At 39.2% G+C, this 13674-nt stretch overlaps 1 protein-coding gene across 1 annotated transcript in view; it reads left to right on the top strand.

The window, feature by feature from the left end:
* Nucleotides 1-12513, top strand: part of LOC128372627 (inactive phospholipase D5-like) — a 60422-nt gene extending 47909 nt beyond the window's left edge. The window contains exons 3-10 of the mRNA XM_053332737.1: nt 4589-4775; nt 7243-7351; nt 7643-7770; nt 9121-9318; nt 9929-10065; nt 10218-10383; nt 10585-10675; nt 11909-12513. Of these exons, the coding sequence (XP_053188712.1) occupies nt 4589-4775; nt 7243-7351; nt 7643-7770; nt 9121-9318; nt 9929-10065; nt 10218-10383; nt 10585-10675; nt 11909-12459 (1567 nt within the window). The 3' untranslated portion in view covers nt 12460-12513. The remainder of the gene's footprint in view (nt 1-4588; nt 4776-7242; nt 7352-7642; nt 7771-9120; nt 9319-9928; nt 10066-10217; nt 10384-10584; nt 10676-11908) is intronic.
* The last annotated feature ends 1161 nt before the right edge of the window (nt 12514-13674 follow it).

The following is a 13674-nucleotide window of genomic DNA, read 5'->3' as shown; positions in this document are numbered from 1 at the left end:
TCCTTACTAGCTAGTTTTAAAGTAGTGAACCTAAACTAAACTTAAGTAAAACAGGTTGCCCCATTAAGACTTAAGAAATGTCTGAGCGGGTTAAGATTTATAATGTATGAATCAGGTTGCTAGGAAACACTACTGTATGTGTGTTGTAGCGTTAGTAGTATTCAGGCAATTTAGCATGAGTGGAAAGTGTGTTTACCGTGACAGTAGTATTGGGGCTTCATTACAGGTTTGGCTATAAGCAATAATGAATGATTATCAAATATAATTATGAATTATTATTATATAATTATAATTATTAACTTTAGCCAATTAGCTTGATAATAGCTTGGTTCTGTGTGGCTGCAGATCTAGAGCTGCCTAATTCAATCTCATGACTTCGTTGCTAATGCCCCAGTCATTTTCAGGCATCCTTTTGGGGTAAAACAGGAACATTAAGCAGAGCTGAGACCATAACTTGAGTATTATTAACCCTGGATAACAGGGAAAAAATAGCCAATTGGTTCAGTCTCATTAAATATACCTATCAATTTGGAACTCAGGTTAATAATTATAACTTAAAAACTATAACCAAATTACCATATTAATAACTAGTAATGGTTGAAGGATTTTGGAGTTCTTTGCAGAACAGAGATTGGCAAAACTTATTCTTGTGTAAAATTAAACAGACAACATATATGTCCCAAAGCTTTTATTTAGCTAAAATGAACTAAAAAGTAAAACACACAAGAAATCTAACTAGGCATATGCACAGATGATGATGTCTCCCTCTATGTGTGTGTGTGTGTGTGTGTGTTTGGGGGGGAAGTAACATCTGTGGAGCATACTAACATCAACTTAGCCGTGTGGTTATACAATAGCTAACTATAAACAGACATCATAACAACAGCTCTCAAAGAACAATCTTAAATCAAATCAATATCTGTACACTGATTTAACTAAACAGTCCTGTACTTTAGCCAAGTGCTCTTCTATGCTGTGCCCAGTATGGTACCAAGTCCATGGACCTAAAGTGTCGCTTTGAGTGCTGTTTCTTAGCTGGTGAAGACAGGCTGAGAGGAGTTTGTCTCCAAAACTGAATGATACCAGTTTTGTGGTGAAGTTGATGTTCAGTCGTGTATATCAAAGTTCAGGTTTCTGGGGCGCCCACTGATTGTCCCTTTGTCGTCACCACATGTGGGTACAGAGAGCTGAGTAGCAGCTGCTCTTACAGCAGCAGCTGGAGAAAGAGGAGCAATTCCTGCGACTCTGAGAAGCAGGAATGGAGGAAAAGAGAGAAAGAAGAGAGGGGGAGCTCTGGTTTGTTGTCCTGTGTTCATGGGGGAATTCACACCTGGGTGCGAACAAACAAGGATTGTGGGGAGTTGAGTTTCTTAAGGACTCCCTTTGTAAGAGTCTCGAAACATGTGGTCATCTGGTTAGACCCAACAGTGGCGTCTACCTTTAACATTTAACATCTACCTTTAAGGGCAGGATGCAGTGAGCAGAAACAGCAGCAGCTCCTGTAAAACCCGTATTAATGTCCTCACTGCTGTACAACCAGAACCCAGGGCAGCTCATGAGAGGGTGGATAATTTATATTAGATGTCAAGAGCTGACTCTGGCACAGTGTGATTCTCAATATGATCCAATGCTATTACTTTAAGTGCTACAGCAATTCTAACATGCTGTAGTGATTTTTATAGGCTGGTTACTGATTGTTTAGCACTGACAGCTCTGTAACGGTGTGAAATATCTCATTCCATGTTTAACCTTTTTTAGGATAAAACATCAGGTTAGAGAGTTCATTATTTTAAAGAGAATACATTTGTGTGATTCAGCTTTGCTCACGAACCTATTGTCATTCAGAAACTAAAGGGGATTTACATTCAAACTCACACACACGCTGTCTCATGCACACACACACACCATTAAGTTGACACCACTTACTTATTGGCAGCCAGGGCTGAATCACACCCATGAGTGCGCAGATGGGTTACAATGGAGGGGACCAGCAGTGGACACCCCAGACTACATAAATCGATGAATCCCTAGCAGGCAGAAACAACCACTATCTCTCTGCTTTCTCCACTTTCAATACAAAAACCTGCCTGGCTGTTTGAGCTACTCATACTTCTCACCATTAATCATGTCTGAGTACCTTTTTAGAGTGGAATGAAATGACTTCTGTCAAAATGAGATTACATCTGCTCCTCTTTAATCTGTGTCCTTGTTTTTCCTCATGTTTACTGTAGCTGTCCTAGTTTTTGCTGTCCTATCAAAACAATGGATACTCTACACTGTGTGATAAATGATAATCTTCTTTATCATTTTTTTATCACAGCATGCAGTATTGGTTTCTTTGTGCTTCTTTACACTCCTATTTTATTTCACTTACTCTCACTGTTAAGGCCTCAGTCACTGACACATAAAATAATATCCACAGAAATAAAACCCTCAGCAGCTTCACTTGCGATTCTTTCAAAGTCATCTTCACTAAACATATTGAGTCATTTCCATGAGATGAAATCAGCATGTTATCATCACAAAAGGGGTCAGTCCTACAGCTTGACTGTTGGCCAGTTTCCAAAACCTGACTTAAGTTTGCTTTAGCCAGGAATACATTTTCAAACAGCGAGTTGGCAACCAGCCTCACAATGTGATGCCGGTATATTATCATTTGCAGCACATGCTCTTAGCAGTATGACCTTGAGAGAAGCACTCACTGGACTCCAAGCTATGACACTTTGGATGACCCTGTGCTCCGACTGGTCTGAGTGCTAAAATCTGTTTGGTATTACAGAGCCCTCAACAGGGTGTCCACTCTGCTGAGTTTTACAGCCAGACATTGACATTAAAATGTATCCCTCTACATTCCAAAGAAATAAAAGTTAAGGGATATGACTTGTAATTTAGTATATTTATCCTGTGTCAGAGGATCTCATACACAGAGCCAAACCGATCCTACTGACAAGTGTGTGTATCCAAAGCCTGATATATTGTACCCCTCTGTGCCGTATGACCTCAGTTGTTGTCCAAAAACTCTTAAAAAACGTCAATGAGACATGCTCCTTCACCTTGAAGAATATGGTTATATATAGTTTATATATAGTTTGTTTAGAAATACCTCCAAAGACTAATAAAAGCAATCATAATTTCAGTCTCTGGAGAGAAGTTCCTTGTAAGGCTGATGCCAGTGTGCATGCTTCAGAGCTAATGTGCATGTAATCTTGTTTTTACATCCTCTGCTTCACTGATTCACTGCACATTCTGTATCAAGTACCTTCATATTTATTTTTATGCTTTATTTGTTTATTATAGATATATATAGCATTGTAGCTTTTGGGGTTTTTTAATTACTTGTCTCTGCATCTGTCCTTGTTCATCTGCTATTCTGACACTAGACTTTCCTTGTGTGACATCAATAAAGTCGATCTTATCTTAAGTTGATGCTCTATGTACTGAACCACCAAACCAATCTGCAGTATATTATATATATCCTTAAGATCTCACACTCAAATTCATCCCATCACATTAGCTTGCATAAATCCTTGGGCAGGAGAGTGTGTCCGCTTGTTGTTTCCAGAGACATAGTCAACCACAGAGGTGCAGCAGAATTTATATCACCCTCGCTAAATCTCCCCACTCTCCCCTTTATATTTCTCTCCTAAAATCCAATTGGCAAAAATCGATGTCCAGGCCAGACACAGAAAATGTGGTGAGCGCTGGAGCTTGATAATAGCTTGGTTCTGTGTGGCTGCAGATCTAGGGCTGCCTAATTCAATCTCATGACTTCGTTGCTAATGTCCCAGTCATTTTCAGGCATCCTTTTGGGGTAAAACAGGAACTGGGGATACATTAAGCAGAGCTGAGACCATAACTGGAGTTTACATCTCAGTAGAAAGTGCAGTGATATACAGTATTCAGTGATATATACAAAACATTAAAGTGCAAAACAGCTATCACTAAGAACATCTTCCCAATCATATAGCACTCAGCTTGGATATTCCATACTTCATGCAATCCACTGAATCTGCAAACAGTGGATTTGTATTGCCTTAGTATATGCTTATGATACTGGCCAGACTGCTGATGATTACAATAAAATGCACCATGTGATAAAATATCTAGTAGTGTATATGAGAAACCAACGAGAGTTCATTTTCCCTGACTAGATATAATTGAATCTACATTGCTGACAGCATGCACATCAACCTTCAATTATTCTCAGCACCTGCCACAGGCAACCTGTACAAGATTTAATGACACTTGATGGAATATAAGGGCATGTGTTATCTAGAAAATGTGTTTTCTCTCATTAGGCTAACAATCAAGAGAGAGGGTAAGAAGTGGTCAAGGAGTGGAAAGAAGGAATATAAACTCGTTACAGTGGCCTCCAAGCTCGTAATAATTCTGCCACTAATGCAAACTGATAATTGCTTTGTGAAAGACCATGAACTTCACATTAATTTCCACTACATTTTTCCACTAGCAGCTCTCTTTGGTTTAGCCTTTTCTTGTTTTTTGCAGCCTTTTTAATGCAGGTCATTTTTTCTCTCTTGTACCATTATCTTTCTTCTTCATTGAACGTTTCTTTTATTATTTTCTACAGAGTTGTGCTGGTGGAAAACATCCCAGAAGACATCTCCTTCTTAGAAAATGGTACATCCCACATGCCCCTCTCAGCGGGGTTGTACAACTTACTGGACCGAGCTATCCGTGTTGTGGAGATAGTTTCCCCGCTGTGGCTCCTCAACTCATCAGATTATGAATCCAGTTTTCAGCCTGCAGCCAGACAGGTAAAACCAGAGCAAGCCTACAGAGACTTCGTTCTACAAAAGTTGTGGTGTCTAAGTAGGATTCGTGTCTGTTTTACATTTTGCTTTCTCTCTGTCAGTGGTAGGACAACTCAGATCCTTTACTAAAGTAAAAGTACAATTACCAATACAACCATGTAAAACACTCCATTATACATAAACTATTACCTATTTACATATAAGAAGTATTATCAGCAAAATGCCATTCAATTATAAAAATTATGAGTACTTGTTCCTGCATAAAATGGCCCTGTGACTGATTTATTATTATATAAATGCCATTATTATTATATAGTGAATTGGTGGTTAAGGTGTAGCTACTTTTAACTACTGTATGACAGTTTGTACGGTAGTTTTTTTCCTATGGTCCCTCCAGTGGGTCAAGATCAATCTCAGAGATCTAAAGATGATTAATGGGGAAGGAATTCTGCTACACAAATTTGTTTTCCTTTAATCTTTGCTTTTTTTCTGAGATATTGTATAGTTTTACCTCTTCAGTGATCAATGGAACCACCTGTGAAGTTTAGCCATGAAACTGCTAACAACCAAGTAGGTAAAATTATAATCTAAGTAACTAGCTGGAGTAAAAAGAACAATATCTCTCTCTGACAATGTAGAGTAGTAGCATAAAAATGTAAATATTCATGTTAAATACCTCAAAATTGAACTTGAGTACAGTACTTGTGTAAATGTATTTAGTTCTTTTCCACCAATGATAATAACAAATGTGAAGTGAATTTTTTAATTGCTGTCCAGTATTTCTCTCAGTAACTCTTAATTTGATTTTATCCACAACCCTACATCATTGAGAAGGTTACCACATCTGATGTTTTGAAGATCATTCAAGAGGAGATGGGTTTTCTGCTTCAGTCTAGTCAGACTATAAAGTAAAAGTGGGCCAAATATATTGTAACAGCATGAAAACAGCCACAAATTATTGCCAGAGTAAAATACCAGAGCTTTTTTCAGGGTGCTTGAAGCAAGCTATTCATTTTGGATTTGAACTGCATGTGTGTTATTGACAATTGCCTGACCAAGACATGCACACACACACACACACACACACACACACACACACACACACACACACACACACACACACACACACACACACACACACACACACACACAATAAAGTATGTCAGGACTAATCAGAGCCTGAGGCTGTTGATTGGAAACTAATAGCTCTTTCAGAGGCCTCAGGCCAGAGAAGCACTAATGGCCTTTCAGCCTGCAGCAATCTCTCTGTAAATAGTTGCCAAAAAAGACAACTCATCTGGAGGGATGCGAGGAAGGCTGGATTGTTGTGGCATACTGTAAAGGGTTGGGTGCACTTTGACTTGTGCAGTGCGTGTCTATTTGTGTGAATATCAATTACATTTTGCTTAATCAAAGACACATAAGGATTATACGATTATGCTTCCTTTAAAAGGTAATGTTCTTGGGCATTTTTTGCTTTTGCTGTGAGGCCAACAGAAAACAGGAGCACACTAAAAGTCAGAGAGGTTGGAACCGGCAACATTATGATTCAAGGTCTTGCGCAGTAACTCCTCAGTTATAAGAAAAGTCTGTCTCTTCTTCACTAACTATGGGAACAGTGAGGCTGCTGTCAGTGTCAGACTCATTTACTCATTTACAGTATCGTCTTGTTCTCTCTTATTGATTACCCATCCATAACACGTTTCAAGTGTCTGAATGGTACTCTCTGTGATAAGGAAAGTGAACTTGATGTGTAAATTCTGTGTAATGCTCCGTTATTCAAACTTTTGTAAATTATAATAGCTATAACTCTAAAGCTCTACATGTTATGAAACAAAACATTTGCCAATGCCAACTGAATCCCCTCTGACAGGTTTGGTGTAAAATGAGTGAGATGATAATCATCTTGTGGATATTATTCAAATTCACATCTTAGGTGTCTAAAAGCTTAGAAATCCTTCTCTAATACTTCTCCTGAGTTGCATCAAATCAATTGTACATTTAAGAGTAATCAATGAATGATGGACATCTTCAGTGTATTTTCTGAAATATTTACCTCCACATAATATATGTGTGATATCTGCACATAGATTATATTCATTGTAATTTGATATACCATAACATGTTTAGTGTTTGATATTATAGTGATTAAGTTATATAGTTGATATTTATTATGTGTTGCTCTTAATATACAGCACAAGTATGAGCAGAGGTAGTGATCATAACTGAAGAAAGAAAAGTGTCACCTAATCCAAACAAGAAAATAACACATAACCGATTGATTGTCTAATAATTTTGTCTAAAAAATAGCTTTAATTGTGTCATTTACTTCTTGTTTATTGTAAATGATTTTGGGGACATTGGGGATTAATTAAGCTGTCTAATCTAAATTTAAATGTTGATTGTGCCACAATATTAATACTTAGGGATTTAATGTGACAGCAGTGGTTTGTGGATGTGTTTCTCTCAGGGCAAGGCTCTGCTGTCCAGGCTGCAGGGGCTCAAAGCAAAAGGAATCCAGCTGAAGATCTCCAGCGGGGTGTTCGACTCGACTGAGCTCAAGATGCTCGCCAGACACAGTCAGCTCTCCCTCTCACTATATTAAACATTCTGCGTATCTGTCTGTGTTCAAAAATGCTGCAGCTTAGCTCTGTCTGTTTAGTCTGTCTCTTTGTCCTGTTCAGTTCTTTAAATCTCCTGCATAATTTGCTTTGCATTTTATTTTATGTTCCTGTATCTGTTTGTTCTGATGGCTCATTGTTGTTTTCCTTAACATGCATGCACATTCTTTTGTTTTTGTCTTTCTTCTTCCCCCTGCTTTTTGTCTGTTTTTTGATAGATGTCTCTGCTCTTTCGCTCACTATTTCTAGATGCCGAGGTTCACTATGTGAATATGACAGCGCTGACCAAAGGTCACCTCCTCTCCTCTTTCTGGGTGGTCGACCGGAGACACTTCTACATCGGCAGTGCCAGCATGGACTGGAGATCTCTGGCCACAGTATCTGAAAACCACCACACATCACAGCACACAGACATACTCATATTTCACACTCAATCATGTTCACACACATTTAAACATATGCATACTCACACATTAACAGAGGCTGTAGCTTGGCTCTCATGTTGCAAGTACAAATTAAGCCATCTGTTATCATTTTATATCCAGCTTTACAGATTTACAGGAGCTTCTGTAAGTTCTGTATCCCCTGATGTACTTTGATAACGTTCTACTGGCTTAGGCTAAAATATACAGCATTTTATTTGAAGTGAGTGAAAAGATACTTCTTCTTTTTTTTTTAAATTGCATAATTTGAAATCAACTAGCATCATGACCACAAGTTAAATTATTAGACTTTGTAAGTTTTACTTATAACCATTTACTTTGAATAGTTCATCAAAATTGATGTGCACTGGTGGCTTAAAGTTTGCATTATTCAGACTAACACACATACAGTTACTGCACATGTCAGTGTCTTTTTCAAAGATGTGGGAAATGAGTGGGTGGGGGCGTTTTAGTAGGGAGTCATGCAAGGTGGGATGGCTTCCAAAACACAAAGTAGCTTGTCTTTCATCTCCTCCTTCAAAGCTGCATACCTTGGATGTTTCATTAATGTGCAGACCCATCTACTAAGTGGCCTCATCTATCTTTAGATACCAAGAGATGCATAGGTCCTTGACTTGACTTGTCTTGAAAGATGAATTGCAAGATGCTCAAGGCCTTCCACCCCCAAAAAAACTTATTTGGAAGCTGTTTTATAAATCATAATATTAATTTTGAAAGTATACAATTTATATGTGAAAACTTGGATTGTATTCTTTTATGAAGTGCAGACTGGTGTGTTTTGAGGGAGATAAAAAACGTTGTCACATATACAACCTTAAGCTGGCATCTAAGCTTTATAAGGAATATTTAGCTCATGTAAACACTGCAGGGCAGGAGGAGAATGAACATGCGGAGTGTAGAGAGACAGAAAAAGCTATTTAGAGGTTACAAGCTGAAAACCTGAAATTGAGAAGCTCCTTTTTGAAATGAAAATGCACCAGATATCAAAGAAGGAAAATTGAGAACAGAGGGACCCAATGTAGTGTCTTCTCATCCCCTGCTGTTGCCGTCACAGTACAGATCGGCAAAGGCCTGTAATTGGAGCAGACTGTATGGGAATGTATAAATTAATGAAAGAGGAAAACACACGCAGGCTAACATGACTTATTTCTAGTGCTGATGGTGAAAGTTCTGACAATAATACTTATGATATTGGGAGGGAAGTTAATGTTAATGTTGTCCATGCTGATGGTGAAGTAATGGAGGTCATGTCAGTGACCCCGCTGCTGTATGTTTGTTCTCCAGAGGAAGGAGCTGGGTGTGTTGGTGTACAACTGCAGCTGTTTGGCTTTGGACCTCCACAGGGTGTTCAGTCTCTACTGGGGGCTCCAGTATAAAGACTTCATTCCCTCTTTCTGGTCCAAGCGCCTGTTTGCCCTCTTCAACAAGGACGCACCACTGGATCTCACTTTCAACAGCACCAAGGCTCAAGCCTACGTCTCTGTAAGTGACAGTTATTAGGCTGTGTAGCGTTTGTACAGTCACCCCATCATATGTTTTCATCGTGTGGGTTTTCCTCGTGCGTCCATCACATACAAGGGTAACATGCCAATGATTTTAGAGGAGTACAAACATTTCTCTAGGGAGTTGCTTAAAACCTTACAGGAAATGGCGTGTGTCAGATTGTAAACAAAAACTGCAGCAGACAGCATCGCTAGTGGGCTAACAACAGCAAAAGTCCACATAGCTGTGAATTATACAGTGTTTTATTATTTTTTTTAAAACATTTTACTTTCATTATCCTCTACCACTGTCCTACACATTTCTTCTTCTCTGCTGCTGACACAACTTAAAATTCAATATAATACAACAATTATGATAATGAACAGAGTTGGCTGTTGTGATGATAATAGTATTAACAATCATGATGGTAATTCTACATATGACTCCTCTCTGAGTCAACATAATTATAGTACTAAACATCTGTTTACACAACACTGGCTCTCATTAATTAATGTATTCTTCTTCACAGATGACGATAAATTGTATAATCCTCTCATTACCCTGCAGATCACTTCTTAATTGTTTGCCATGTTTCCTCCTCTGTTGACAGGCCTCCCCTGATGTTTTCATCCCCAAAGATCGTAGCAATGATCTGGAAGCCATTTCCAGGGTCATCAAGGAGGCTAACCATTTCATATATATCTCCATCATTGATTACCTGCCCCTCGTCAGCAGCACCGCTGACAGGTTAGCTCTGGGACATCACATTTCCCTCTGTGTGATTTGACATGAATTTACCATCAAAAGCTACAATGCCTTGCTTTGATTCAACTCTGTGTATGTGTGTGTGGCCATCTGGCTGCGTGCCCACATTTGTGTGTATCTGTATGTGTGCCAAGGTACTGGTCTCGTATCGACGGCCTTATCCGGGAGGCTCTCATTCTGAGGAAGGTGCGAGTCCGTCTGCTGATAAGTTGCTGGGAAAAGACTCATCCACTTACTTTCAACTTCATCTGGTCCCTGAGGAGTCTGTGTATGGAGCAGGCTGACTGCTCACTGGAAGCTGTAAGTACAAGGCCACTGCATACTATTTTCAACTCTGCAGATAGACTTTATCATTGTTCAATCCACTATGTGTGTGTGTGTGTGTGTGTGTGTGTGTGTGTGTGTGTGTGTGTGTGTGTGTGTGTGTGTGTGTGTGTGTGTGTGTGTGTGTGTGTGTGTGTGTGTGTGTGTGTGTGTGTGTGTGTGTGTGTGTGTGTGTAGAAGTTCTTCAACCCCAGAGTGCAGCGGGATGGCAGTCTCCAGGGAGTAAACTACAACAGGTTCATGGTGACGGACAGAGCCATTTATTTAGGTGAGGCCATCAATTAGACAGTGACGATGATTCTGATCACGTTCATGCAGATCTTGTTTCAGTTGATTTGAGAGAACAGCTCCACAGTTTTTGAAAATGTGCTTTCTTGAGATTAAAAGATCAAACCAAACTCTGCTAAGTACAGAGTTAGAGCTCTGAGGGGAAAAGATACAAGATAAGGTATTAAGGTAAAAGATAAAGATATAGAGAGAAGATTTTAAAATATACATTTCCAGCATTCAGTATTCATTTTTATTAACAAGTGTAGCTCAATTGTTTCATACTTAGACAAAGAGACCTAGCCTGGTTATATCCATAGCCTACCAGCAACTCTCTCATTAATTACAAACAGTGATGTACGGGTCATTTGTGGTTTTAGATATTACAACACTTTTTGACCAACAACAGTTCATCCATCTGCCCAGTGCTCCAGGAAATCAAGAGTAGTTACAGCACAAAACAACAAATTGTCATGATCTAATCACAGATTAAGAAAAAGAGAGACAGAGTGATAATTAGGGAGCTTTAGAAATGACAATGGGCTATGAACACTGCTCAGGCTAGCTGTTTGTCCCTGCTTCCAGAATTTATGTTAAACTAGGCTAATTTCTTCTTGCCTGCAACTCTGTACTTAACACACTGAGAATAAGTCTTCTCATCTAAATCTTGGAAAGAAAGCCAATAAACGTATTCCATTTAAAATAGTATCTTTCCTTAAATTAGAGTCTAAATGAGACTGATACCACATGGTATTATAATAAAACTTGGATTGACTTGGCTTAACTTGGCCCATTGTGTTTTTGTCATGTTTGTGTAATGACCCAAAAGTCTCAGAATCCAAAAGCACAAATTCAGAAGTAATAGCAGAGTCCAATTTCTTTTAATCAAGTCCAGAAAAAAATAGTGGCAGAGGTCAAAGGCAGGCAGATCAGGCAGACCAAAACTGAGGGGAATAAGCAAAAGCTTTGGCTGGTAGTCAGACAGGCACGTCCAACAAAAATAGTTATGGGAATGCTGAAAAGCAAAGCATGATACACTAGACAGTTTGACAAACTGTAAGTGAATCTAGGTCAATATATGAAGAGTGACTAATGAGGATAATACGATCTGCGTGAGGAGGAGGTGTGAGGAATGAAGTGATCGCAGGGCAGTGTGTGACAGTTTGTAGCTGCTACAAGGTATTTCTGACATAAAACTGGTCACTCATTTGTTTCTTCTTTTGTGATGTGGCAGGGAACCTTGACTGGGTGGGGAATGAGTTTGCCTTTAATGCAGGAGCAGGCCTGGTGATCAGTCAGCCAGAGGGCGTCAAGGAGAGGAACTCTACTGTGGTGGAGCAGCTACGGGCTGCATTTGAAAGGGATTGGTTTTCACGTTACACTCACTCCTTACAGGCTAATAAGTTCCCTAACTGCAGCAAGCACCAGATCAACAGTCTGGTGTCAGTCAAAACTAGCCACCTTGACAATGGACCAGTGCCTATCAGAACAGGCCAGCACGATAATGGACCTGCACCAATGAGAAACAATCTTAAAGACAACGGGCAGCAATCAGTCAAAACAAGGCACCATGACGACGGACTGGGAAAAATTAGTGGCCAAGGCATGACCAATGGACTGGTGCCAATCATTGACAGTTACCAAGAGAAGGGACACGTCAAAGTGAGCCACATTGACAACAGACAGCTACAAATCAAAGGTAATTACCACGACAATCCAATGGAATCTCCCAGTCAGTCAGCGGAGAGCAGCGGCAGCAGAGAGATCTCCAACGGTTCCCTGTGACCACAAACCATGATGGGTTTCTTTTCACCGAATGACGTTTGAAGAACTGCTCTCTTCCAGTCACATTGGACCTACAATACTGGATCTTTGTAGCATTTTTTTGCTGTCATTTTGTAGAAAAGAAAAAACCTTAAAGATTTAAGTAATATCTGGTTGGTAGGACTATTTTAAAGTATGCGGAAGAACTCAGGAAGGAATATGAATGCTCCTTTTCAGTTTGGCACTTTTGACGGATTCTTGAAGAACAACACCAAAATATTTTGGTTTGGAAGAAATACTGATTAATATATACTGTGTAGAAAAAATAACAACCTTGCTACTTATTTAATCTTTCTTCTGTCCTTGTTGAGACCCCTCAAGAAAAGGAAACAGATGAAATCTTATTGATTGCCTAAATACTGTATATCACTTAAGCTGTTTGTGGCAATCAAAGCCGATCACACTTTAACAGCGGGAATGACACCTGCATGTCTTTGCTGAGAAAGGAAGTGGTGCAACATGTGTAGCTACACCAGATACATGTAGCTATAAAGCTACTTTCCAAAGTAGTGGACGATTTACCACAAAACTGTATTTGAAGTACATGTTATGAATTTCTTACTTCTGTACTCAGATTGTTTGTGGATACTTGGGCCTCATGTAAATAGTTTTCTGCATCTCCAGCAGTATTCTGAGTACTTTGCATTCAAATAACATTTAAAACCACACACGTGACAACCAGCAATTTCAGATTTTCATCCCAGACCAAATCAAACAGAAATCATCAGGTTAATTGCTAACAGTGATATCCGTTCAAATGAGCTTAATAGAAACAGAGAAAGCCATGTGGTGCTGCTATTTAACTGTCACTAGAAGCAAAGACAAAAGCAGAACAAGTGTTCTTTTGAGACATGTTGAAATAACACATACACATACATAATTTATATTTACCAGATCCCACTAATGGATTTTTAAACATTTCAGTGGATGAGTCATAAAGAGTGATTTCAATAACATTCACAAAATGTCTTGCTGGAGCCTGAGGGGATTGATTAAACCATGTTCAACATGTTTTTAACCTAAATACCACAAGCACTAAACACTGTACAGAGAGCGGGTTACATAATCCAGGACTCAATACGTCAGATGTGTCTCCACAGCGGGATTGTGAACATCAAAATGTTTTATTTCACACCATATTTGAGTCCTGAATAAGATGACGTACTTATTCTACTG

Source organism: Scomber japonicus, chromosome 14 (genome assembly GCF_027409825.1).
Source record: "Scomber japonicus isolate fScoJap1 chromosome 14, fScoJap1.pri, whole genome shotgun sequence".
Lineage (NCBI taxonomy): Eukaryota > Metazoa > Chordata > Actinopteri > Scombriformes > Scombridae > Scomber > Scomber japonicus.
Note: the sequence above shows the minus strand (reverse complement) of the source record. Positions and strands in the feature narration are given on the sequence as shown.